The sequence below is a fragment of the Gopherus flavomarginatus genome, chromosome 6 (assembly GCF_025201925.1).
Source record: "Gopherus flavomarginatus isolate rGopFla2 chromosome 6, rGopFla2.mat.asm, whole genome shotgun sequence".
Lineage (NCBI taxonomy): Eukaryota > Metazoa > Chordata > Testudines > Testudinidae > Gopherus > Gopherus flavomarginatus.
The window spans coordinates 24,402,355-24,428,811 of NC_066622.1; the positions used below are offsets into that span (position 1 = coordinate 24,402,355).

The following is a 26,457-nucleotide window of genomic DNA, read 5'->3' on the forward strand; positions in this document are numbered from 1 at the left end:
AGTGGGTTGAAAACAGCTGCCCTCTCCCTCTTGACATTCAGGCCATTCTGAGCTGCGGGCCTTTGCAGCAGACGGGGTAGCTGTCACTGCTGCCAGGGGAGCGTTGGGACAGCGGGGAGGGGTGCACATGTGTGGACATGCACATGGAGCCGCCTGGGTATAACTCACTACGACCCTATTACTGGAATCTGTGCCCGACAGAAGTGCAGCCTGCAGTACAGGCCAAGGGAGATGCTGGCTCCTGTGTGCTAGGGACTGGCGTGTAAAATGGAGATAAGAGGCTGCTCCTCTATTGCAACAATGGTGCCCTGACCAGTGCCCTCCAGCCATGCTCCCTGGCTGGCTGGGACCATCTCAGAGCTCCTCCTCTTGGGCCACTTGGTGCTAACCTGGGACTTGGGAAATTGCCCACTCTTGGAGACAGCACAGGAGAAATCTCCCCACTCCCCTGCAGAGCACCCAGGTCTAGGTCCCACGGAGAGTGGTGTCCAGCCTCTCTCCCTGAGCCAGTCTGTAACTCTGAGGCTCCTGGGGACGTGAGGAGGGTGGGGTTTGCTCCAGTCAATACTAGGAAAAAAAGAGGACACTGCACATGTGATGGTGGCTAAAAAAAATCAGTGTTCTCTTCCGTCCTCCCTACTGAGAGGGGCCTGCTGGGGACTCGGGCCTTTGGAGATGGACACTCAGGGAGAGGCCCAGAGTGTAGGTGCCTTTGGAAGGCTTCTTAGAGGCTTGTTTCACTCAGCAGGAACTCTCACAGATCAGCTTTGCCTTCCTGTGTTCTAACTCTATGAACTCAGCAGGCTTTCCCACTCTGCCCGTTTCGAGCAATGGCTGTGTGACACAACATAGCTCTAACACAAACACAGGCTTCTACCCAGCACAAAACCTCAGTCCAGCTGGGCACAATTGGCAGCCTCTGCTCAGCACTCAGACAGTAGGAGACTCCTCCTGAGAACTGAAACGCATTGATGAGCTACAGTATATGCAGGACTAGAAAATCCAGGTTGCTGGGAGAGAGTGGGACTGGCCCTGGGAGCACCATGACAGGGGTGTTGGCAGGGCTGTGGAGGCACCAGGGCCGGAATAGCACGGAGTACTGCAGGTCAGGACACAACACAAAGGGAAGCCTGGAGAAAGCCGCTCCCTGGGCTCTGGGCTTCCACACGCACAGCCCCACTGTGGAAAGGCCAGCAGCAGCCCCTCTAGTCACAGCTGGGACTCGCTGTCAAGACAAACACTGTCAGCATCACAGCAACGGAAACAGAACATTCCGTAAAAATAACCATAGAAATTCTCTTCTCTCTGATTACAAAGATACAAAATGTATAAAACCCTCCCTGACCCCATCTCCTGCGGCCACCCCCTCCCCGCTCTCTCTCTCTCCCTCTCTCTCTCTCACACATACACACACAGAGTAGAAATGGTTCAGAAAGGAAGATTTCGGTCTGTTTGCTTTTGATATGTAACCAGCGGCACCAGCCTAGGTTTGCTCACGGTGTAGTACTTCTCCCCACCTCTGGGGGTGCCCTGTTAAGCAGGTGATTGGTCCATGCAGCTCCATTCTGGTGCAGAGGTACCTGAGACCCCTTCCTCCCAGAGATGGTTTGCCTAACTCTCCCCTCCACGAGTTGTCCAGAACCAATGGGTGGGGAGGGCGAGGTAGATTTGGGCCTCTGACCACCATCATCAGTTCTTTCCTTGTAGGCGCCTGGCACCCAGGGACTCCAAACCTCTGCTGAAAGTGTCTGGCCAGGTGATCATCCCTGCTTCTTCCTTCGTTCTCGCCGCAGCTTGGGCCCTTCAGGAATGACCTTCACTTCTTGTTATTCTTCTCAGGGAAAAGGAAACAAAATTAACAAATGTAGCCTCTGGTGCCTTACTCCCCAGGCCCAAGTGACACTCCCTGGACTCTCCCTGCTTGGCCAGGGGCTTGGGAAAGCATCATGCTCACCTCCTGGTGCAATAAATAATGACAAAGGCAGGGTCTGGCTGTGACTCCCAGAACAATGGCCAGGCCAGGCACATATAAGAAACGGAAGACAGATCTTTTCCCTTGGCCATACCTATTCACCCAAGTGCCTGTGCCATGCAGAACTGAAGGCAACAGACAGATCTGTACCCTGCTATGCATTCTAAAAAGCATAGCTCAGAGCCACTTCCCCTCCATCAGTACCCAGCAGGTGTGCCAGGATGGATGCTGAGCCCCAGAGGAGCGTAGGGGCGCCCCGTGGGACAGCTGCCCCTTTAGAGATGTTAGCACTTTCACCCATTGCACCAGTGTGACGCGGTCCTTCAGAGCGTCACAACCAGTAAGTACTTTTAGGGCCTAGTTTCATCCTATGGGGGTTGATCTCGTTTCACCAGGAGGCTTTGTGCTTTCAGATCCCATACTCCAGGTGGTAACACTTGGTTGCTCTTTCGTTTGTTTGGTAACTAAGTGGCTAGAAGATACAAACTATCCTCTGGCTATCTCACAGCATGGCCTGGACTGACTCAAAAGCTGCCCTGGAGAAGGAGTAATACTTACTCTGAATCTGGCGACAGCTCAGAGATACTGTGGGATGTAGCAGAGAGAGGTGGTGATGGGCACAGCACAGAGGGCGTTGAGGAAGTCTGCACAGCAGAAGGAGTTGCTGTGGTCTGTGGGCCAGAGGGAGTACTGGAGGATTGCACAGAGGACAGGACAGAAGAATTAAAAGAAGCAAGTATGGAAGAAAGGATATCTAATTGCTCAGTGGAAGGATGTTGGCTACGGATTGCTTCCAGATTTTCCCTAGAAGGTTGTCTCCTAGACAGAGGTTCTAGATTTTCTCGAGAAGGAAGCCTTCTAGAAAGTGGTTCTAGATTTTCTCTGGATGGCTGTCTTCTAGAAAGAAACTCCAGATTTTCCCGTGATGGATGCCTGCTAGGCACTGTATCCAGATGCTCTCTGGAATTAGATCGTCTGGATAAAAAGTCCAACTGCTCTCTTGAAGTTTGTCTAGCTAATGCTAGCTGGTCCCTTGAAGACTGTCTTCCTGAAAGCAGGTCCAATTGTTCTCGAGACATGTCTCGACTTAGTAAACTGTCCATTCGATCTCTAGATATTTGCCTGTTAGGCAAAGTGTTGAGCCACTCTCTAGAGACCTCTCTGACTGGCCCACAGTCTAGTAGTTCTCTTGACCCAAATCGACTGGGTAAAGTATCTAGATGGTCTCTAGAACCCTGCTTCCTGGGTAGTGTAGTCCCATGATCTTTCTGATCAGGCTTGGAAGCTAATGTATCCAAGTTTTCTCTAGACGCATGCCTGCTGGGTATATTTTCCAGATGTTCTCTAGACCCATGCCTACTAGGGATAGTGTCCAATTGCTCCCTTGATCCAGGCCTGTTGAGAATGATGTCCAGTTCCTCCCTGGACCCATGCCTGCTGCGTACAGCTTCCAAGTATTCCCCAGCGTCGTTCCTGCTCAGTTGTTCTCTGGACATCTGCCTTCTCATCAGCATGTCAAGTTGCTCCCGGGAAGAGTACCGGCTAGCTGGCTGAGAGAGGCTACCTGCACCAGAGTAGATTCTGCCATAAGAGGCAGCAGGAACAGCCCTGTGACCCAGGGTGGATGTTTTGTACCAGGAAAGCTCGTTGGTCATTCTGCCAACGGATGGTAAGCCTTGCAGAGCTGGAGGGTACTGGAGGCGATTCTTCAAAATCCCTGTGCAGACAGAAACAAAGTAGAAAGTGAAGAGAATCTCCGTGACAATGCAAACAACTCTCCTTACTATCTGCAAGAAAGCAAGGACAAAGAACTCGGCTTGGCAGCTTGGGCGGTCCTGCCCCTCCCCAAGATCACCCCAGGATGGAGGAAACTGCCAACTGTGTTTGCATGTTGCAAAGCTTTCAAGATCACAACACCCTGTGGCCAAGCACCACCTCACCTCCACAATGGATGCATGTCCCAGTCTACTCGACATGAGGAGAAGCCACTCCTGTCAGTGGGTTGCCTGTAAGAGTGCAGCACTCTTGGCTTAAAGCAGCAGAGGGGACATTACCAAGACCACCTCCCATTCTGTCCCCGGCAACACGTAGGGGAAGTTATAGCTCAAGTTCAGCCAAGGGAAATTTCCCCCTTGTCTCCGTTCCTTACACATTCTCTCTCTCTGACAGGCTCTCGCCCCACTTTCTGACTACGGGTGGATGGCCAGCCTAGCACACTGTCAGGGAGATGCTGGGCGTGCCAGGCAGGGGCATGGGGAGACTCTGGGGGTGCAGCCAGTGGGACACTGTGCCGGCTGGCAGCTGGATATGTGTCCACCCAGGGAGCACTAGGCTGGCTGCTCTGAGGCTAGTTACCTTTCCTCTGGCGCTGGGTCTGGGTGAGGGAGTTCTCATCCCCGCTGGTCAGGGCCAGGTCTGGCTGGTTGTTGTTGGCAGCATCCTTGTTGATGTCAAAGCCCAGCTTCCGCTCAGACCCCCATTTCTGCAGAGAGCAGGGGTGAACCTCACATTCGCCCAGTGCTGGCCAATAGGACATCAGGTCATTGCCATCCACATCTGGAGAAAAACAGTGCAACATTCCGGGGGGGAGGGGGAAAGAGGAATCAGAGTTATTCCCAGCTGTGAACGGAGCAAGGCCTGCTATGACACTCACTGGGATAAGGTCCCAAGGGCTGCCTGACCACCAGTAATGTGCTGTGGGGCCTGCAGGAGCAGAACCAGCAGATGGGAGGGATGAGGCGCCTTCCCTGCCTCTGCTAGAGTCACCACATCTCCAGGTGGTACTAACCCCTTCCTGCCAAAGGGGACTGCTCCCAGGACCCACCAAGCAGCGCTTTGCCTTTGGGAGGCCTTGCATCAATCACATCAGACAGCAGCTACATCAGAAACACTCACTGTGGAAGGAGACCTCCAGCTTGGTCTCCCCATGCACCCTCCCTCCCAAGCTACTTAGACCCAGGCAGCCATGGTGGCTCCCAGGCGGGCCCCCCTGCCTGTGGCATGGCTTTTGTATGGTACTTGCCTTTGGGAGTGGTGCTGGTGGGGTTGGTGAGGAGCCGCTCGCTGTGTGCTGCCCGTTTGAACTGGCGCTGGAACCGGCCCCGGAGACGCACGTTCTCCTCGCTCTCCGACGACGGGATGGAAAGGCTGCGCTCCTCATCCAGGGAAAGGTCACTGTCTGAGTCAGAGTCTTGGTCTGTCAGGGCACACGCAGGGTGGAAGCGGTGGGGATGGGGGCAATCGAATGGCTTTTGAGCAGGGCAGGGAGGGAAGGAATCTTGGTTTCTGGGTTTTGCCTGCTAGCGTCCCAGGGTTATATCCCCCAGTCTAGCACTCCTCTGGCATAAAACACACACCCTGTGTTTGGACATTCCCAGGCCAGACCAGGGCCCCAGCCCACTGAGGGGCCTGTGCTGTTGTTTTCACCCTGGGAAACTAATTGGCCCAAGGGGTGCACTGGGCACTCCCTCCTCCCCCCCAGGCTGAGCATCCTCGGGAGTCTGAGTGACGCTGCTGGGAATGGCAGGTGCTCAGTGTGCAAAGGTGCAGCAAGAAACTATCACCTCAAAGGCTGCTCACTAATGTGGGAAATGCCACTTGCTAGGGCAGCTTCTGGGCAGCACTGAGCCTTCTCACGTCCACGGGCAGGTCTCGGGGCGAGCCGGCTGGGTCTCAGCCTTACCTCCCCCTGCATCACGGTGAAACATGGCCACATCGAGGTCCGTGGGGCCAGTGTGACCAAGCAGGCTGTGATCCAGAGCTGAGCCCTGACGCGCCATCACATTCTCTCTGAAACACACATGGCAAAAACACTCAGACCCCAATTCCTCACCTGGCAGCATCTGTCCCTGTCCTGGGGTAACAGAGTGCTCTCCTCTCACCTCCCATATCATATCTGTGCCTGGCAGAGAGGTCAACACTTGGGCAGAGCCCTGGGACAGGGCAGAGAAGGGACTGGAACAGCAAGGAATGCTGCAGGGCAGGAGCGGGGGCCATCGGCAGAGCTAGGGAGAGCTCAAGACTGGAGTAGCAGGGGGCTGTAGTGGGTCAGGAGCAGGGGGCACTGGAAGAGCTGTGGGCAGAGCCCTGGGACAGGGCAGAGAAGGGACTGGAACAGCAAGGAATGCTGCAGGGCAGGAGCGGGGGCCATCGGCAGAGCTAGGGAGAGCTCAAGACTGGAGTAGCAGGGGGCTGTAGTGGGTCAGGAGCAGGGGGCACTGGAAGAGCTGTGGAGAGCTCAGGACTGGAGTAGCAGGAAAGCCCGTTATGGGTCAGGAGTAGGGGGCATGGGCAGAGCTGTGGAGAGCTCAGGACTGGAGTAGCAGGGGGCTGTAGTGGGTCAGGAGTAGGGGGCACCAGCAGAGCTGTGAAGAGCTCAGGACTGGAGCAGCAGGCAGGCCTGTCATGGGTCAGGAGTGGAGGGCACTGGCAAAGCTGTGGAGAGCTCAGGACTGGAAGTCTGTGGTGGGTCAGGAGTAGGGGGCAAGGGCAGAGCTGTGGAGAGCTCAGGACTGGAGTAACAGGGGTCTGTGGTGGGTCAGGGGTGATGCAAGCCAGCAGAGCTGAGCATGGAGTCTCAGGATTGAAGGTCATAGCAGAGGAGGCATAGGTAGCAATGGTCCAGAAGGGCCAGGAGGTGACACCTGCATCTCCAGAAGGAGGCAATGCCCTCCCCATTCCATGGTGGGCCCCACTCCCATCCCACTCCACATCTGTGGTTTCTCAGCTGTGGCCGTGTGGGCCAGCAGCCAGCCAGATGCCTCCCCCTCTGGCTGCTTCCTACCTGAGGTAGCCCCTCTGGCTGGAATGGGTGCGGGCTGAGCGCACGCTGCTGACTGAGGAGATGGTGGAGGCCCCCAGGGTGATGCGAATGAGGCCGCTCTCCTCAAACAGGGCCGTGTTATTATAGGCGTTGGGGCCCTGGCGAGGAAGACACGTGGAGAATTTGTTAGGAAGACTCTGCAGCAGCTGGATCTCGAGAGTCTCTCCCTGCCCCGGCCCAACACTGTAAAGGGCAGGGGTGGCCTATGTCCATTCAGGAGTTTCCAGCCTCAGGCACCGCGAAAGGGTTCTCTTCCTTCACTGGCGAGGGTCCCACAGCCTCCCCGTGGGGCACGTGGCTCCCAGGGACATGAAGTACATGAATTCAGACATGGGCTGTGGGGCTAGGACCTGGCCACGGGGTGGCTGCCTGGCTGAGGTCTTTCCCACTGACCTCCTGGAGCAGGACAGCAAGGACCAGTTAACCTGCATGCTCGGTGGAGAGGGTGGGCACAGGGAGGGATTCCCTCTCAGGCAGAGTGCAGGCTCAGGGACGGAGAAGGCTCTTGTCTTTGGGCTCACCCACTGGGGCAGTGCCCTTCCACACCCACCTGCGCAGATCTAGCCGCCTCCTCGCCCTGACTCTTCTTGCCAAGACAGGCCAGTTTCCAGGCCTCCTGCACCTCTTCATTCAGGACGCAGAACAGAACCAACACGGCCAGGCCCTGTGAGGGAGGGGAAGAGAGGCTGTGAGCCTGAGTAGGGAGGGCAGGGAAGCACTCAGCACAGCCGGGAACCCACACTTCCACTCTTCCTGGCAACAGGGCAGTGCTTTGGCCATTCAGGAGTGTGCTAATGGAGTCAGCCAGCTCTCCTCGATCGCACTGCCTGGCACTGCATCCAGCTACGTGCGTTTCAGTCAGTCACGTTCACACTGCACCCGGGCCTCCAGCATAGCACAGAGTGCTGCATCTAGACCCCTGACAGGGCAGCAGGGCCACAGAGTGGAGGCATTTCTGTGCTCACCAGACTCATGACTCTATTAGCCTCTAGAAGAGGAAGGGACAAGCGGCTGCTCCTTGGAAAGTGCTTCCTGCTGGCCAAATTTATTGTGGGTCTCTGGGGGAAGGGAAGGGGAACAGTGCCTGCCATATTATCCCATCTGATGCGTGAGGCCCAGCAGTGGTTAAACCAGTTTCTTCCCCCAGGAACCAGCGTGTCTGTTCTGGGGTAGAATTGCTGACAGAGCTTTGGGCCACAGACAATTACTAACATGGATAGGCTCCAGTCAATACAATGACTCAGTGCTAGGAGCTTGGTCTCACAAGATTGGTCTAGCTGCTCTCTGGGCCGTCAGAGACTTATGAGGAGGGCCTGCTTGCTGAAAGCTCCTGGGCCCAGTGGCATGGATGGGGAGAGAGGCTGCCTAAGCGTGACGGGGTTAGTGGAAGAGGAAAACTGAAACTGAGATTGTCTGGGCAGCTCTGATTCTGTACTGTGCGCACAGTGACTAGGGAGCAGTCCGAAGGCACATGACAGCGGTTCCAGGCCCACTAGGGTCACAGTGACAGCGAGGAGCTTAGCAGGCCCTTGGCTTTGGAGGTGGTGGGGGATAATTGGCTATACAGAAAAGCTTAGGATGGGGGAAGGGGTAGCTCAAACAGTGGGTGCTGGTGGCTGTTAGCTTTCCCCTGCGTGCAGTTCCCAGCAGCCCAACTCTTTGCTGATTCATTTTATGACAGCAGAAAACTCCACTGAAGATGGTTATTATTGTCCCATGATGTCCCAGAGCAGGGCTGCCTCAGAATGGGTATAATTAAATCATAATAACCAACTCATTTGGGCTTACAACTGAAGTCTCTTCTTGGTGCAGCAGGTCTCTGTTTCTCTAGAGCAGCGGTTTTAGCCTATGTCTAAGGGGTCCACGAAAGGTGGTCATTACCACAGAGCAGTGATTTTCAACCTGTGGTCTGCAGACCCCTGGGGGTTCACAGAATGTCTGAGATTTCCAAAGGGGTCCTCACTTCCATTCGAAATTTTTTAGGGGTCCACAAATAAAAAAAAGGTTGAAAACCACTGAGCTAGGCTACAGAATTAGCAGGTGAACATGGACAATGACCACTAGAGGGAGCAGTCAGTTCATGAGTGAGCGGAGCAGCAGGAGGGGGCCTGAAATCAGGAGCTCCAGGGCAGCCAGGGCTTTAGCTAAAGGAAGCCAGAATGTCTGGCGAATTTGTGAGCAGAGAAGGAGAGTGACAGAGCGGAAGGGCACAGTCACTGCTGTAAGGGAACACCTCTGTCTGTGTAATGCTCCTAACGAAGGGAGGCTCGGTGCAGGGCCAGCTCTAGCCATTTCGCTGCCCCAAGCACGGCAGCACGCCGCGGGGGGCACTCTGCCGCTCACCAGTCCCGCGGCTCCAGTGGACTTCCCACAGGCGTCCCTGAGGAGGGTCCGCTGGTCCCACGGCTCTGGTGGACCTCCCACAGGCATGCCTGCAGATGCTCCACCGGAGCTGCAGGACCAGCAGACCCTCTGCAAGGATGCCTGCGGGAGGTCCACCGGAGCCCCCTGCCGCCCTCCCAGCACCTGGCAGAGCGCCCCCCGCAGCATGCCGCCCCAAGCATGCACTTGGCGCGCTGGGGCCTGGAGCTGGCTCTGGCTCGGTGGGACAGTTCTTGAGAGCCAAACCCACAGGGTGACTGGCCAGTGGGAAGCTCGAAGTGCTGAGGGGTTAGTGTTTGCCAATGTGTTTGAAGTGTGCACCAACCTCAGCTTGTCTCTGTGCCATACATACCAGAGAGGCATGAACAGCTAGTGTGTGTGTGTGCACATGAAAGAGCAAGCCCATCAGCAGGTGTGTCAGTGTGTGTGCATGCACATGCGTGTGATAGAGCCCATCAGCAGGTATGTCAGTGTGTGTGTGCATGCACATGCATGTGAGTGGCAGAGTCCATCAGCAGGTGTGTCAGTGTGTGCACGCGCACATGCGTGTGAGTGGCAGAGCCCATCAGCAGGTGAGGATTTGAGCTGTTTGGAAGAATCTGTTTTGTGTTGCTTTCCTAAGATAAACCTGCTTGCTGAGTAAAAGCTCAGTGTACAGCAGACCTTGCAGTGGAAAGAATAAAACATGGGAGCTGCTGTAGTACTGCAAGGCAGGTCTGAGCTGGGGAGGAATGCATGGGGGAGCTGGAGAGCGGGAGAGCTCCAAGAAGGCTCCAGGGCTCCAGAGCCGGGTTGGGCCATGGAGCTGAGCACAGGGGAGCTGGAGAGCGGGGGAGCTCCAGGAAGGCTCCAGGGCTGGGCTGGGCCATGGAGCTGAGCACAGGGGAGCTGGAGAGGGTCTCATGGGGGAGCTGGAGGAAGAACAGGTGAACGCTGCAGAGTGGGTGCCACCAGACCCCAGCTCACTGTTTCCCATCTTTCCTGCGCTCCTCTTGTCTGTCTTGTTTCCCTTTAACCTGCCTTTCCATTGTTTACATTTTCCCATCACTGATCCTAGTCCAAAGGCACCAGTGAGAGATGCTCCCGAGGGGAGGGGCAGAACTCCTGCTTGGCCTCCCGATGGGCAGGCTGGATAGAGAGTTACCTGGAGACTGCAGAGGACAGTGTGGAGGTAGTGGAAAGCCAGGACACTGTTGTTGACAGCCAAGAGGCCAAAGAGCCAGGTAGTGCTAATAACTAGAAGCAGAACAAAGGAGCTTCGCAGCATCATGCTGGAGAGAGAGAGAGGCAGACAGATACACACACACACAGAGACAGGGACGCAGAGGTTAGAATCTCTTGTTAATCTACAGTCTATCACTCAGAGACAGAGACAGAGGGGAAGTACACTCCTGTCCTGAGCCACCAGCTCCCCACTCTGCACGCCAGCACCACAGTGGGACAATACACTCCCTGCAGCACGTCTCCAGCTCGTGGGCCCACACCCAGTCTGGACAGATCACTACAAGCTGAGCACTGACAAAGCACGTAGGAAGACACAGCCCCAGCCCCAAGGAGCTTCTCTTCTGGACGAGACAGACAGGACGGTTCAGACACAGTATCCCCAGGGTGACCATTTGGGCTCAGGTGAGGCTTAAGGGATGGCTTGGAAGAAAGCAGTGAAGGCAGGAGCGAAGAAGATGCAAAAGGGGCATTTAGGAGGGCTGGGAAGAGCATAGGCAGCAAGAGGGGGAGAAAGAAAAACAAGCACAGAGATAGAGGCTGGAACGGAGCCCTGGATACAAGGACAGGAAGCAGGAATGGAAATGGCAATTGATGGGGAGCCAGTGGTAAGGTTTGTGCAGGGGACTTACATGGGCAGAGCAGTGGGAGAGGAAGCACCTTTCAGCAGAGGGCAGATGGACAGACTGGAGAGGAATAAGGTGAGATGTGGGGGACTGACAGGAAGAGGCTGTGGGAGCGGGGATAAGAGGAAAGGACGGATGTTAGAGAAGTGACTGATATTGGCAACAGAAGCAGTAATGGAAGGTGACTTCAAGGCTGAATCCAGGCAACAGGGAGGCCAGGTAGATTTTGACAGTGATGGAGAAGGGGATGACTTGTGGGGAAGGGAGAGAAGTTCAGATACTTGTGCCAGGGAACAGAGCAGCAGACCCTCCACTGGGATCCTGGCCAATCAATACTCACAGAACTGATTTCTTCTTGGTCTCCTTCTGACCTGGGGAACATGACATCTTGGCCACCAGCAGGAACATCATCCCATTCATCTGAAAGCACAGAGAATGGTTAGAAGCTGCTCTGCTGCTCCTACACTGAGGCTCTCTTTCTCTCCAGTCCTCGATCATGTGCCTCCACAAGCTCCTGTACCTGGGAAGCTGAACTCTGTGCAGACCCAGGCTCGTCCACCTCCTCCTCTCTCTGCTCTACACAAGCCCCACTTCTCTGGGCTACATACTTCTGCCTGGGCTTGGTGACGTGTGACAAGAAAGGAAGCCCCGGGGGAGGAAGAGAGCACAGGAGAAAGGAGCAAAGCTCAAGGGATAGAGAAAATATAAATGGAGGAGGGAAAGCAATGAGAAGAGGAAGAGGCATCAGAAACCAGGGGAAGGTAAGTAGAAGGCAAGGGCAGCAAACAGATGGAGTGCAAAGAAGGGGAGGCCATGGAGGGGTGGGCCCGGACTCAATATAAACACAAGAGGAGTTTACCACAATGACGACAGTAATGGGGCCTGCAAAGCTCCAGACCAGCTTATCGTGGATAGAAATCCAGCAGAAATCTGGATTCCCATAGCCCTCTGGGTCCAAGCCAACGGCAAGTCCTGAGGGGAGAAAAGGTAAAGGTCAATTCCACGACACAGCCACCTAGGAGACAGTGGGGTCACTTTGCACTTCCACTGTGGCCTCTTCCACCAGAGGATTTCAAAGCAGAAACCAAACATTGGTCAATGCAGCCTCAAAATGCTCCTTGGAGAGCAGTATCATTGTCCTCATTTACAGATGGGGAAGACTGCAATACAGGGAGGAAATAACTTGCCCCAGGCCACAACAGAGAGCTGGGGCAGAACCAGGGACAGAACCCATGTCTACTTACTCCCTGTCCAGTGCTCCTCCTTTCCCTCGGTTCCTGCCAGTGCCTCTGGCCAAGTTGCCATAGCAATGGTGATATCTAGCAATGGCTAAGCTGTCTTTCCTGCTTTGTGAGGTCTGTGTCCTATGCCTCGAGATGTCCACCTCAGCAGAGCCTCACAGCAGGGCATTTGCTGCCAGGAACACATGTCCCCAGTGGTGATGAACCTTGGGAAATGGATTGAGATGAATTGCCAAAGAACATTTGCATCTCATGCTATGACTCCTAGAAGGGCAGGAGCTTCATGGCCATCAGGCCAGAAATGGTGCGAAGCCTTGTAGGTTCTTCTGAAAGAGTAAGACCCTGGCCTCTAAACCCTACAGACATTTCACACCAGAAAACTACAGCTCACCCTCTGTTGTGGTATCTACCACGTCAAACACAAGGAGTGGTATAAATGCATAGTGTCTTCATCACTGCCTTGTGTCTAGATAACTCCTGCACCATATTGTAGCTTACTGACTGTGTCTCCATGGTCTAGAATCCGTCAGCGGTGTTGCTCCTGGCTAGACCCATACAACACAAACACACACACAGTGGCAAATATGGATGCTCACAGACATGCACATACATCCCCTCCACACCTGTTCCCCCACCAGGCTGGACAATGCACATGGAATCAGACAGGAGACAAGCTCTGAGGCCCATGCACTGTTCCTTCAGCAGCTGGCATTGACCAAAGGGGGTTTCTGAGGCCAATGCCTTTGGCATCGCCCAAGCCAAGCAGTTTCCATGTTGTAGCAAGCTTTATCCATTTCCTCCCTCCCTCAGAGTGGGAACCTGTCTTCCCAAGCATCTTTGCCCAGTGTGCGGTACCTACCATTGATGATGGCAGGCACCCCCCAGCCAATGGCATAATAGAATCTCATGGCTCCAAAGTTGATGTTGCGGGCTTCGGTCTGCATGCGATAGATGTGGAGGCCCTGCACGAAGAGCCAGGCGAAGGTGGAGAGGAAGACGTAGTGCAGCAGGATGGCAATCACAGTGCAGAGGAACTGAAAGGAGCAAATCACCACTCAAAGAGTGGACAGTCCCTCCAGCTGGGGAAGGGGAAAGGCCCTCCCTTGCCTGGCAATCTCCCTTGCTGCAGCAGAGTCAGTCCCAGAGCATTTCTGACATCCCCATTCTGCTCTACACATGGCAGGGAGCTGGCTTGTGGGATCCTGTACCTCTGCTGCATGCCCCTGACCTAAGCTGCTGATTCCCAACCTCCTAGAAAGGGGCTAGAAGTCTGGGTCCACAGTCACAGTAATAAACCCTGGAATGACCCACCTCAAATAGCCCACATCCAAACCAAGCAGACTCATAACCCTGCTCATGTCCCTCTCCAACACACATGTCAATATCCCTTGGGTAGGTGGATTGAGTGATGCCATCTGTTCTTCAGGGATGTGGGGAACACGCTGTCATTTCTGAGGCTTGAAACAAAGACCTAGCTCAGATCCAGGAGCTGCTCCATTGGTGCTACAGGAGACTCTCCAGTAGTCACCTCACTTCTGAGCTGGATGCACTACAGCTTCCAGGAGTGAGAGCTCATCATCCCATCAGACACGGGCATCTCCTGATTAGCAACAGCCTGCCCTAAGTCGCAACCAACTGCCCTGTGCCTGAGAGTTGGCACCACAACCCAATGCTATGGCTGGTGCCAGGGCCCTAAAAAGGGTTGGGATTCCGTGGTGAGGAGCGTGGTATGAAACGCAGAAAGAAAAGATTGGATTACTTCAAAAAGATAATTTAGGGGGAATCTCCCACTCTTCCCCTATGCATCCCTATGAACCTGGGAGGTTGCATCGTGCAGGATGATTCCAGTGCTCAGGTTGCTTTATGCAATACTCACAGGGCCATTATTTAAACTAGGTCAAATATGAAACACTGGAGACTAAACTAGCAAAGCATTTACACTCCTGCTGCATTCACCCAACAGTTCTGTTCTCCTGGGCCTCCTTCCTACCCTCTAGGTCTCCCCATCTGATGACTGCAGTACTGTGTCCAGTTGGAGTACTGTGTCCAGTTTTGGGCCCCACACTACAAGGAGGATGTGGAAAAATTGGAAAGAGTCCAGTGGAGGGCAACAAAAATGATTAGAGGGCTGGAGCACATGACTTATCAGGACAGGGTGAGGGAACTGGGATTGTTTAGTCTGCAGAAGAGAAGAATGAGAGGGAGATTTGATAGCTGCTTTCAACTACCTGAAAGGGGGTTCCAAAGAGGATGGGTCTAGACTGTTCTCAGTGGTACCAGATGATAGAACAAGGAGTAATGGTCTCAAGTTGCAGTGGGGGAGGTTTAGGTTGGATATTAGGAAAACAAATTTCACTAGGAAGGTGGTGAAGCACTGGCATGGGTTACCTAGGGAGGTGGAATCTCCTTCCTTAGACATTTTTAAGGTTAGGCTTGAGGAAGCCCTGTCTGGGATTATTTAGTTGGGGATTGGCCATGCTTTGAGCAGGGGGTTGGACTAGATGACCTCCTGAGGACCTTTCAACTCTAATATTCTATGATTCTATGATGCCATCACACCTAGCTGCACTCAGGACTGTTTCCTCCTCCCCTTACCTGATTCTCAGTGCGATTGATTCCCAAGAGGAAGAGCAGCTCTGAGAAAAAGAGGGTGACAGATATGTTGGAGTGGATGCCCCGGGTGTTGGACTTGAGGCCTTTCAGACATGTCAGGAAGGAGAAGGTCAGCAGCAAGGCCACAAGAGAAAGAGACACCAAGGAATAGGTGACAATGGCCAGGGTCTCCAGGTCACCCTCCAGCTGCTGCAGATGGAAACCACAGACAAAAGGCAGAATCAGGCAGGAAAGCATGAGCATGTGTCAGCTTCAAAGGTCTCTCCCTCTGGCTGGGAATTAGATGGGAGAAACAGCCTGGGATTTTCTGCTACATTTCTGCAGTAGGCACTGTCTGCACCTGTGTTACCCAGAGTTCTACCCTGAACATTCTGGTGCGTTTAGATCATGGTCTCCACCGCATCAACGGGTGCTCCATTCTGCTACTTGTCCATGGTGTGCCCAGCACAACCTCATGGAAATACATCCTCTTGTTCTGGTTTTCACCATTGGTGCTTCCGGCCTTCCCTCCCCCCAGCCTTCCTGCTCCTTCCTCCCTTCCCTCCTGCCTCTGCAGAGGTAGGGTTACCTCTCGGTGGGAGCTATCCATCAGCACCCCAAAGGTGCCAAACTGGGAACACTGGCAGCGCACATGCGTGGTGTTTCTGAACACGAGATCACAGTCCCTTGCTGTCCAGAAGCCAGAGGGGTCAGTCCTGCAGCCACAAGAAAACACAGAGCAATCTCAAAGGAATAGGCCTTCAAAATCACATCTCCTGTCAGGCCCTGGGAGGTCCGGGGGTGCATAGGTCAGGAGCATCAGCCTGCTCAGAGGTTCTTTGGCTGCCTAGACAGGGTCTCTACTCCTCCTAAGGTGCAGGATGTAACAGGATATTTCCATGTTCGGATGCTGAAGCATCTACTCAATGCTGCCTGAAGTTGGTGACTTGCTCTCAGCAGTAAGGACAGTGCAATGTGCCAGAAGGCAGCACCTTGGTGGGCCAATTCCACCCTCCCTGGTGCTCCCCCACCTCTGCCCTAGCAAGAGGGCTATGTGACAGAGCTCCGTCCCAGCACACAGCCGCAAGGATGGTTCAGGAGAGTCAGGGAACTAGTTAACATCTCCAGTTTCTTTTGCTAAACCCTTTGAAAGCAGCAGCAGTGAATGGCCTCGGAGCTAGTGAGACTCTTGGGCTGAAGCGTGGCACAGACAGGCTGGGCACTTACTGGCTGGAATGATTCCACTGGACACAGAGGGGCTTGCTCCGGTTGGCTGTCTCCAGCAGGCGGAACTCCAGCACCAGGGGCGTGTCCAAAGTACCCTGGACAAAGGTGTGGTTGCTGAACACAGACACGCTCACTATGGGGGAGTTCATGATGGGATTCTTGGGCAGTCTGCAAGAGATGACAAGGGTCTCGTCACTGAGCCCATCATCTGCCCAACCGGTCAGACCCTTGTCAAAGAATGCGAGGGGGGTGACAAGGGCTGGGCTGATAGCCTGAAACACATCCGCCTGCACAAGACAGGCTGCACACTGCCCACCCAGCCTCAGCCCTGCTTTAGGCCATGGAGAGAGGGCAGTTCATCCTCTGTGGTCCATCCAGGCCTTGGACTCTTAGAAGGCTGCCAACACAGGGGCCAAGCAGGACCCGTTGTGAGAGTGGTTTCAGTGTTGCAGATACCAGCTCTGGACAGAGCCCCTAGCCTCCACACAGGCCACTAGGCAGCAGTCAGATGAGCCAGGCTGGAATGCTGAAAAGCCTCGCACCCCAGAACCTGCATGGCTGGCAGTACCCAGTTGCTTGCCGCCTTCTCTGTAGAGAGCGCATGTCCCGGCAGGGTGACAAACATGCAGTGGCCAGTACCTGAGACTGCGGCGATCCACCTGGTAGCGAGCTGGCAGCAGCCCCCCCAAGGTGCGGTAGATGATGAGGATGATGATGGTGACAGCAGGCTCGGGCTCCGGGAGGGCCAGCTCTGGGGAGGAGCTGTCCACTGTGTCGTTCACTTCCCTGCTCATGGGCGTGGGGGCTGCTGTGGGCAGAGCTTGGGTCAGAAAAGGTGCCTGTAACAACAGTGTCTTGTCTTGTTCTGAGGCAGAGCGTAGAGCCCGGGGGAAGGAAATGCCTGGTGCCACTGGCAATCTCTGTGGCCACGGCTCATGAGCCACATACCAGTGCTGGGCACTATGTAAGGGACACAGCGGTGTCTCTTGGGAAGAAAGTTGTACAAAGCCCCATTCATCTTTGCTGGGGCTGCAGTGAGGAGCCCAGAGAAGTCCATGGCCATAGCAATTTTCCCATTATGGGAGGCATCTAAGACGTGGATACCACCTGCAGGGTCCCTGTATCATGGCAGCTTCCCCACCAAGGCCAGAGAGGCCCTCCCGAGTCCAGCATTCGGTGCTATTCCCAGAGATCGCCAGCAAGCAATTCTAGACACTCCCTGCAAGGGCATAGCAGGCTCCCAGCTCCTGCGGGCCCGGCAGTCACAGTACCAACAGGATGCTCCCTCCCAGCCCAGGAAGTGAGGGGCTCTCTCCTCTTGGCCCAAAAAAGGTACCAGGAGCCTTTGGGGTAAGGCACAATTGGTTTCTGAGGTCCTGGGGCAAAGGAATCTCTGACAGTCCCAGGAGACAGCCCAGGCTAGGATTCTGGCAGTTGCATGTCCCCTCACCAGCTACCCTGCATGCAGTGCTTGTCCCTTGAGAAGATGGTACTGAATACGGTGCAGGGCATGAAGAGAGGCCCAACAGAGCCTGCTGGGGAGGCAGCCAGTAAACCATGGTCATTCCCTTGGGCTCAGGGCAGCCATTCACTTACCTTCAACTTTGGGGGGTGTAAGCACCGAGAGTGGCAGCACCACGTGGGTGTGTGGGTCCCACATGGCCTGCCCCCGGAAAAGGCTGCTGTGGTAGCGGGGGTAGCGCCGTCGGACGTGGGTGTGGTTCTCCATGCGGTCAATGCTGAGCACTGTGTGGGGAGGAGACAGAGGAATCAGGGGCCTGGGACAGCTCGGGGAGCCAGGGCGCACGGTCGTTACTCTGGTTGGACAGCATGGCAATGGGACAAGTTCAGCGTTCCAGGGTTAACACGTTTGCTCCTCTCTTTCGAGTAACCAATTCAAATGTGTCTGAGGTCAGGAGTGCAGTGTGATGGGCTCAGCCCAGCCACTTGCGGATCCCCGGTCACATCTGCACTTGCAAAGCGGAGGGAGGGAGCAATGCTGTGGGGAGTGAGAAGAAAGTCCAGCTCCCGTCTGCACTTGCTAGCTCTCTCTGTGCTCACTTTCAGGAGCAATGCACTCACTGAGTTTGCTGGGCCTTGATGTGGGGACTGTAAAGGCACATGTTCATTCCCGTACATATGCTTCCTAATAGGACCACGTGAGAGACCCAGCTCCATGTGAGAGAACTACCTATGGATGCATGCCCCAAATCCACATGTGAGTTTGGAGAGAGTGGAACCAGTCAGTCTTCTAGTCATCAGAACCTCATGGCAAAACCTCAGCGAGTTAACAGCATGTAGCCAAGGGTATGCTGGCCCCTTCTGCGGGGTTAGCACTTAGGAGGAGTTGTAGAAGGTTGTGGTCAGTGGAGCCTTTCCTAAAGGATTTATGGAAGACTGGGAATAACAGACAGGCAGCAGCTTTACTGTGGTAGAATCACCGTCCCAAAGACACCTACTGGCTTGCGGCTCCCTTGGGGGAGTGTTCAGGGCAGTGAGGAATAACTTCTTTAGCTGACACTACTGGGGGAATAAACTGGAATGGAATTGCTATCATTGCGATTTGGCCAGGACAGAGGGGGTAACACCACGACTCTCACAAAGAGCAACGGGAGCTTTCATGACCCGAAGGGGTGGGGGCCATGATTTTAGCTTTAGATCCCCTCCAGCAGCACAGCACCCCAAGTCTCAGCTGACTCAAAGGAAAGACCACCACTTTCTGCAGCACTCCAGGCTTTCCTGGGGGCCTCCCACCCAACAGCTGACCAGCTGCGCCCTCCTCAGCTGACAGTCACAGATTAGCATTTGTGCCCATTGTAACTCTCTGAGGTGTGGTGTCAAAGCTGCATGCCTTGCACCACCACCCTCCTGGCAACGCTTCCAGCCTGCTGCCTACTCACTGATGTTGGGGGTCACCACACCAACGGGGTTCAGGTAAGTGAGTTTCATGTTGCTGGCGAGTGTGCCCGTGTACTCTTTCAGCTGCTCCATCAGCCCCATGCTGCCGTGTTCACTCTGCAGCAGCATGTCCCAGTGCTCCTGGTTCTCCGGGGCCAGCACCGAGCTGCCTGCCCTCAGCAGGTTCTGCAGACAAAGGGAGAGTCTTCAGCGGGCTTGAAGGTAAAAGACCTTTGTTTGAAATCTTCTAAGCCTCCTCTCTCTGTAACCTTCCCTGCCTGCTGCAGGTGAGTCAGGAAAGAAGGGGGACAGGGTGTTCTCAGAGCTGAGCATTGCACCACTGGGAGACAAGCCCACACTCACCCTTCGCTGTACTGGGAAGGGTTGCCTCACTCAGTCCACACTGGCCCTTGTTTGGTCGCTCTCCCTTGGCTCTCCCCTGCCCACCGTGGGCTTCACAACCTTTAGCTACTCGCAGTAGCAATGAGATGGGGCAGGCACCACCCCTGATGGCTCACAAGCCATGACAAAGGTTGCAGCCATCCTACCTGGAGGTAAGGACCTCTGCTCCACAGGGCTCAGAGCTGGGGCTGGTGAGGCTGAGAAGGCAGCATCCTTCGTCCCAGAGAAGCTGTGCTGTGGCTGACCAAGGGGCAGTGCCAATGAGTTCTGCCTTGCTCAGCAGGGAAGGGTAAGGATGAGGGCTCCTCCCAACAGGAACAGCGCTCACCTCATTGAAGTGGGCGTCCTGGGTGGCCGTCAGGCCGAAGCCATGCTGCCTGCTTTCAAACTCCATCAGGTGGGACAGCAGGCGGTAGGTGATGTGAACGTCATTGCCAAAGTAGCGCTCCATCTGGTCCGTCACCACGCGCAGCCGGTGAGCCAGCTTCTTTGCCTCAATGGTGTTCAGCTCCGTCTCGTTCCGCTCCAGGCCCTCCAGCTGCCAACAGAGAGAATGAAGACAGGATGAAACAGTGCGATGTGGAGCTAAAATCTGGTCCCTCCCTCCCCAACTTTAAGCTAGGGGTAACAGGGAGAAAGGCTGAGGAACTAAAGTCCCAGCTGCTGGGTTGGGGGATCAGATTGCCCTTGGACTGTGCTGGCCATCTCTGCAAGCCTGTCAATAGAAGGATTATCTCTAGGGACAGTCACAAGACCAACGGAAGGCACTGGGACCAAACAGTAGCTCGAGTGAGCAGCAAACTGTGCCTCAGGAACCTGCTCCCCAGGGAGAGAAGAAACCCCTGATGACAGCTGGGTGTCATTTAACTCCATACAAGCGGGTCTGATAATTATAGAGACACCCCTTCAGCTGAAATCTAGTAAACTTCCAAAAGAAGTTTCAAAGTGGTTTCAGGTGCCACGTCTGCCCAGGGGCCCAGCCGGCATTTGCTGTGGTGTTACCATCACATTTTCCTGTTTTAAAACAGACTCTCTTTTCTTCTCCGCTGCTGTGTGAAAATCCACACAAACCACCAGGTGAAACTGACTATACTAGGGAAAGGGCTCTGCACAAAGTAAACAAACTCGGGGGAAAGAGCAGCTAATACAATGTTTTCTCTCCCATCTCATTTAATTACAAGAATCTTCAGCATTAGTCATAACTGAGGTGGACTAAACAATATTCAGAGAGAATTTTGATTGTGACAGTTGAGAGCATCCTTTTAACTCTCTACATCTACAGGCTGTTTAGCTCTGGAACAGCGGAGCTCGGTATTACTGAACCCCAGGCAAACAGCAGCTAATGATTTGTTGTTGTTATCCATTTGTGTGACAAAACAGTGAACAAAAAAGTAACTTCAGCGGAAGCTCCCCAGCAGGGCAAAGGAATTTCAAAGACAGGCTAAGAGTTGAAATTAACAATTCAGCTGTAATGACTTGTCCCAGTGCTTGGAAACTAAATTGTTAGAGGAACCTAAAGATTCCTCATTTAATCTTACTGATCAGCCAATAACTAAGGCTATGTCTACACTAGAGAGTTTACAGAGGCGCAGCTGTACTGTATTTGCTGCTGGAAGCTCTCCCTTGTAGTCACTCTATGCCAATGGGAGAGCTCTCCCATTGACATAATTAATTCACCTCCCATGAGCGACAGTAGCTCTGCTGGCAGGGGAAGCTCTCCCACCGACATAGCGCTGTCCACATGGGCACTTCTGTCAGTATAATTTATGTCGCTCGAGGATGTTTTTTTCACACCCAAAGGGACATATGTGGTTGTGTAGACATGGCCTAAAAATGAACACACTGGGGGTAGTGAGAGAGAGGCTGCATGCATTTGAAATGGAGGATGCTGAATCATCTGATCCTGTGGCCCTCTTGGGATTATTGATGCTTTCTCTTCGAATACTGGGCTGGGATAAATGCACTTATTCATCAGGGGCAGTTTGTGCTTGTGATAGTCTGACAAATTAAACTAAAATTAATCTCTATTTCAAGGAAGGGCAGGTTTGGAGGATCCAAGTACTGAGAGGGGCTCCTGGTGGAAGCAGGGTCATGTTCTGGTCCCTTCTAGGGCCGGATTTTCAAGAGCTCAGCACCCATAATTGGGACCGGATTTTCAAAAGAGCTCTGATGTTGGGTGCACGGTAGGTACTGAGCATTGTGGAAAGCCGAGCCATAAGTCTCACAAGGGTAGCTGCTGAGCACTACAGAAAGTCCAGCCCTTATTTAGGGGCCTAAATGGGAACTGAGCTCTTTTAAAAATCTGGCCCTGAGCTCTTTTGAAAATGTAGCTTCCAAGGGCTACCCTGTCCCAGTGAGCTGCAGCCTGGAGAAGAAGTAAAGGGGGCAGTTACCAGCATAGAGAGCTCCTTGAAGGCAGGCGATGTGCAGTTGAAGAGATCGGGCTCCAGCCAACCTTTCTCTTCATCGCAGTAGCGAATTGCTGCACCTGAAAGAAGAGGGCGCTGCAGATTCAAAACTCAGAGATGTGGGACACAGCTTCCCAGCTGGTTAGGATACTGCTGTTCCCAAAGCTAACCCACCACGCTGTCAGTATTGCTCAGAATAGCACCGGGAAGTAACACCAAAGCCCAGGATTGCTGAGGGGGCCAGCTGAACTACCCATTCTGAATTCAACTCGCATTCATCTGGGAGTTGTCACTAGCAAGTCAGTCTTTGAACAGTTCCAGTTTCCATAACAATTCACCCAATAACTGGGAAAAATCATGATCAGATTATGGGTTGTTTTTCCTATTTGTGGCATGTGATTGGTTACCCGTGTAACACGGTGTAGCTGACTGGATGAGACTTTTAGAGAGGGAATAATGAATAGCAAATAATAAGCAGTGTAATTCACGGGGGTTTGGGGGCTCAGTTCTATGCAACTTTGCATATTGACAGACAAGTATGTACCTCCCCCAGTGCTCACCAGAGCCCACAGCTGACTAAAGACATGACTGACAAATCAATCCACCTGGCCTGGTGCTTGCATTCACTGAAATCCCTGCTGGGACACTGCATCTCTCTCTCACAGCCTTTGTCTACTTAGAACTTTTTGACACAAGGAAGTCAGTATGTATAACTACACTGGTGTAATTATACGGTTTTAGTTACACCAGTATCTCCCCCTGGGTGGTCACACACATTCTAGAATAAGTGTCCACACAGAGAGTTACACCTGTATAGCTACAGCAGTACAATTATGCCAGTGTAGTTATGCTGGTAGCTTTCTCTGTGTAGACAAGTCCTTAAATGATAAGCTCTTTGGGCAGAAACCATTTCCCACTCTGTATGTACAGAGCCTAGCACAGTAGGGGTCTGATCCTGGCTGAAGCCTCGGAGCTCCTGGAATATAAATAATAATATATGTACTATCAACCAGTTCTGTTTAAAAACCATCTACATAACCAATATCGTCATTAACAGCCTCCCAGCAGGGTCCACGGTATCCATCCCCAAAGCAGCACAGTGATAATCAGCAGCAGCAAGTGCATCATTAATGCTAGTCAGTGTCACACCCCACAGACCTAGCTATCACATGAAGCACACCATGCACTATCGCCATGAGTGGCACCAGCATTGCCCATGTCAGTGTCCGGAACGGGAGCAGCGCCAGCAGAACAACAACTCAGCACTTAGGGGGCTGCACACACCTCTCACCCTCAGCTGGGTCAATGGCATTATCTCAGTTTTACTGATGGAGAAACTGAGGCTCAGAGTGGGGAAGCAACTTGCCCGAGGTCAGACGGGTTGGTGGGGAAGCCAGAATGAAAGGTCAGGAGTTCCTGGTCCAAAGGAGCTCCCACGTTCAGCCTTCCAGCCCCTTCATCATCATCATCATCATCACTATCTTTGCCTACAGGTTTCTCCTCCTCGTCCTCCATATTGCCAACATCAGCATCAACCCAGCTACCCAGGCCAGAGATGGAAGGGGCTCAGTGGTGGAAGTAACCAGCAAAGGGGGACCCACTCTCCCTGTTCTCTGCTTCCTGCCCTCCCTTCAGCAGAAGACTGAGCCTTAATCCCCGTAGCAATCCCTGTAGCCTCCATATTTTGGATAGGATCCTGCAGAACATTCTTAGTCACTGAGTTCCTTTATCAAGGCTCCCTTCATGATGTGCTAACTAGAGAGTGGCCCTTCCCATCCAGAAGGGTGAATGGACAACATGGCATGTGAGATAGTAGGGTTGCCAACTTTCTAATGGCACAAAACCAAACGCCTGGCAACCCTAAAGGTAGGGTTGGGGCCACTCTACTTCCAGAACATGGGACATGATGAAGCTAGGCCATGGATTGCAGTGATTCCCCATTGAACTGGCCCAAGGGCCATAAGCCGGCCTGCCAGGCACAGAGATCTCCTCTCTGACAGCTGTGAGTTTGTTTCTGCTCTTTGTGCACCCCAAAAGATCCTCTGCCTTGGCCACGCATAGCCCCCACCTTGATCAGTCCAAATGAGGTCCTACTACTGTCACTTATTTCCATGGACTCTCTTATGGCCCTTCATCTGCCTTCCCCGATAGATGGCAGCTCCTTTCCTCTGGTCTGAAGGCAAGTGCCCACTAGCCTTTGTGGCCCATAGCACCCTGCGAACCAACTAGCAGCAGGTGCTAGCAGAGCAGACAGCACTTACTCTCCTCTTCCTCTAGTTACTAGCCCTTCCCCCTCAAAGCCTAAAGAAGTGAGCTCCTCAGTAGCCCATGGCCAAGGCTGACTGGAAACTGGCACACATCTCATAGGGACAGGAGCACTGAGAGATGCCAGCACCACAGCCTATTGGGCCACCCAGAGCAAATGATACAGTGTAAAGGCAGCAAGATATAACGGGGTGGGAGGGAGTCCAGCTGCAGTTCAATCTCTGCAGGTTAGTTTGCTCAGGGTTAGGAAAAGCAATCGAGGGCAGACATGGATATAAGGAAGCCAATGCGCAGTGCAGTATTAGTAACACAGTCAGCAGCCCTGGAAGCATGGGGTCTGCAGGTGTCTCAGGCAGGGAGAGGGGAATGAAAAGCCACGCAGCGCAGACCTTGCAACACATAGTGAGGGAAATGGGACAACACTGGGTCCTTACCTGCACCCCGCAAACCTGATCAAAAGAGAGCAAAAACGGGGAAGAGAAGCAACATGGTTAGGAGTTGAAACCTGGAGTGGGAGAAGAACGCACGTCCCTGGGGAAAAGTCTGGAGGAGGGGAGGGGCTGGGGCTGGGACCGGGACTGTCCCTTTTTGGGTCAGTGGCACCCAGGCTCAGAACCGCCCTGGATTCCCAGAAACCAGTGATTCCCATCTCCCACTGGCCTGGAGGTTGCTCTCCTCCCTTTCTGATGTGGCACTCTCCAAACTCAGCCATGGCTGGATCACTACAACGCACTCTAGCTGGGGCTGCCTTTGAAACCTGCTCGGGAGCTGGGGCAGAGTGTGGTTGACAGGGCCACATCAGATCTCCACTCTGCTCTGACTCATCTTTGCTTTAAGGTGCTGAATGTCATCTCCATGGCCTGGGCTGCTGCTCTCTTCCTCTGCCCCACAGTGGCAGTTACAACTGACTGGGACTCTCTGGCTCTCTGCAGCTAGGGTTGAACTCAAGGAGGAGGAGGGAGCAGCAGGGCATTGTGGGTGCAGAACCTTCCTCTGTGTTTCAGGGTGCAGTGCCCACAACATCTGCTCAGTCAGCAGTGGATACAGTGATAGGTAGGGCCGGAGGGAAGGGGTGTTCCCAGGATCCCCCTCCTGTTTTTTGTATGAGTGATGTTTGTGGACCAAAGTCTAGGCTGCTCAGAGAAGTGCCCTGCACTCCTGACTGTGTTGAGAAGACCCCCAGAGAAGCTCCAGTCAGGTAGCTTGGATCTCATTGTGAGGTTGCAGCCCCACTTCTCTGTCTGGAACAGGGTCTGTGCAGATTGCCTCTGCTCTCACAGCTCCTCCTGCTCTCTCTTTTCCAGTCCATTTTCCCTTAGACAACAATTCTCCGCACCTCAAAGCCCAGAGACACAGGCCTCCACAGCTCCAAACCTGACAATCACAGCAGCTCCTCCTAACTGCCAGGGGCAGTGCTAGCAGCAGGAGCTGGCCATCAGGGGGTTTAGAACCTTGTTGTGGACTGAGGGGGCGGGTTTTCATCTTTATGAGGCTGATGGACATGGCAGGATGTTCCCTCCAGGGCTCCAGCCACATGCCCCTTTCTGCAGCCATCCCGTGAGGATCACTTACCCAAGGAGCCTTTGGGACAAGGCACTGCAGCTGGGAGCCCAAACTTGGTCTGAGGCCACCAGACACCAGCTCTCAGGGTTTTAGGGCAGCCGTCATAGAGCACTGCAAATGAAAATGGAGGAGCCGAAGTTAAGCAGGAGCAGAGGGGAGGGGTTTTGCCCCAGGAGAGTGTCCTGCAGGAGGGGATCAAGGGCTGTGCCCCAGGAGAATGTCCAACACCATCTCTAAGATTCTAGTGCCTGAGCTCAGAGGCAGGCCATGTTGCTCTGGCTGCAGGTTGCTGTCCCATGCAGAACATACACGTGTCTCCAAACTCACCCTCACAGCCACTTGGCGTCACCTCTGCAAAAGGGCTGTCACAGCTGTTGCACTGTCGACCTATCACTCCGGGCCTGCAGTGGCACTGGCCCGTTTCCTGGTCACACGAGCGTGAGGAGGAGCCAATGGGGTAGCAGTCACAGGGCAGACAGGTGTCACTTCCTTTGGGACGGTAATGGAACTCCTGCCGGAGAGGGACAGGGAAGGCTGTTAGACAGATGAATCACGGGAGGGGGAGGAGCAGGGTGGCCACAGGAAGGGCCCCAGGGGAAGAGTGAGGGGCCTGGTACGATGGGGAAGGACACAGTGGGGAGGAAAGGGGGACCAGCCAGACAGCAAGAGCAGCTAGGGAGACAGGCACCTAAATTTCAGCTTCTTAACACTGCACTGGCTGGGCACATCCCCAGTTTGGGGATCAAGGCCAGCCCAAGGCCGGTGTGGCAGCATCCTATGCAAAGCAGCACATGCTGTAACTCTTCCAGCTTCCTCTCAACTTACAGACAGGTCTCCC

The 26,457-nt window shown here is 53.9% G+C and overlaps 1 protein-coding gene across 1 annotated transcript in view; it reads right to left on the reverse strand.

The window, feature by feature from the left end:
• Positions 1–1,384: 1,384 nt before the first annotated feature.
• CELSR3 (cadherin EGF LAG seven-pass G-type receptor 3) overlaps positions 1,385–26,457 on the reverse strand; it is a 70,363-nt gene continuing 45,290 nt past the window's right edge. Inside the window, exons 15-36 of the mRNA XM_050958489.1 lie at positions 25,947–26,130; positions 25,629–25,730; positions 24,491–24,505; positions 21,777–21,871; positions 19,712–19,921; positions 18,984–19,167; positions 17,680–17,829; positions 16,723–16,891; positions 16,084–16,251; positions 15,446–15,572; positions 14,860–15,066; positions 13,124–13,298; positions 11,883–11,995; positions 11,364–11,443; positions 10,321–10,447; positions 7,345–7,458; positions 6,756–6,892; positions 5,655–5,761; positions 4,995–5,168; positions 4,328–4,528; positions 2,531–3,689; positions 1,385–1,831 (exon numbers count right to left, since the gene is read on the reverse strand). Coding sequence (XP_050814446.1) covers positions 1,804–1,831; positions 2,531–3,689; positions 4,328–4,528; positions 4,995–5,168; positions 5,655–5,761; positions 6,756–6,892; positions 7,345–7,458; positions 10,321–10,447; positions 11,364–11,443; positions 11,883–11,995; positions 13,124–13,298; positions 14,860–15,066; positions 15,446–15,572; positions 16,084–16,251; positions 16,723–16,891; positions 17,680–17,829; positions 18,984–19,167; positions 19,712–19,921; positions 21,777–21,871; positions 24,491–24,505; positions 25,629–25,730; positions 25,947–26,130 — 4,026 coding nt within the window. The 3' untranslated portion in view covers positions 1,385–1,803. The remainder of the gene's footprint in view (positions 1,832–2,530; positions 3,690–4,327; positions 4,529–4,994; positions 5,169–5,654; positions 5,762–6,755; positions 6,893–7,344; positions 7,459–10,320; positions 10,448–11,363; positions 11,444–11,882; positions 11,996–13,123; positions 13,299–14,859; positions 15,067–15,445; positions 15,573–16,083; positions 16,252–16,722; positions 16,892–17,679; positions 17,830–18,983; positions 19,168–19,711; positions 19,922–21,776; positions 21,872–24,490; positions 24,506–25,628; positions 25,731–25,946; positions 26,131–26,457) is intronic.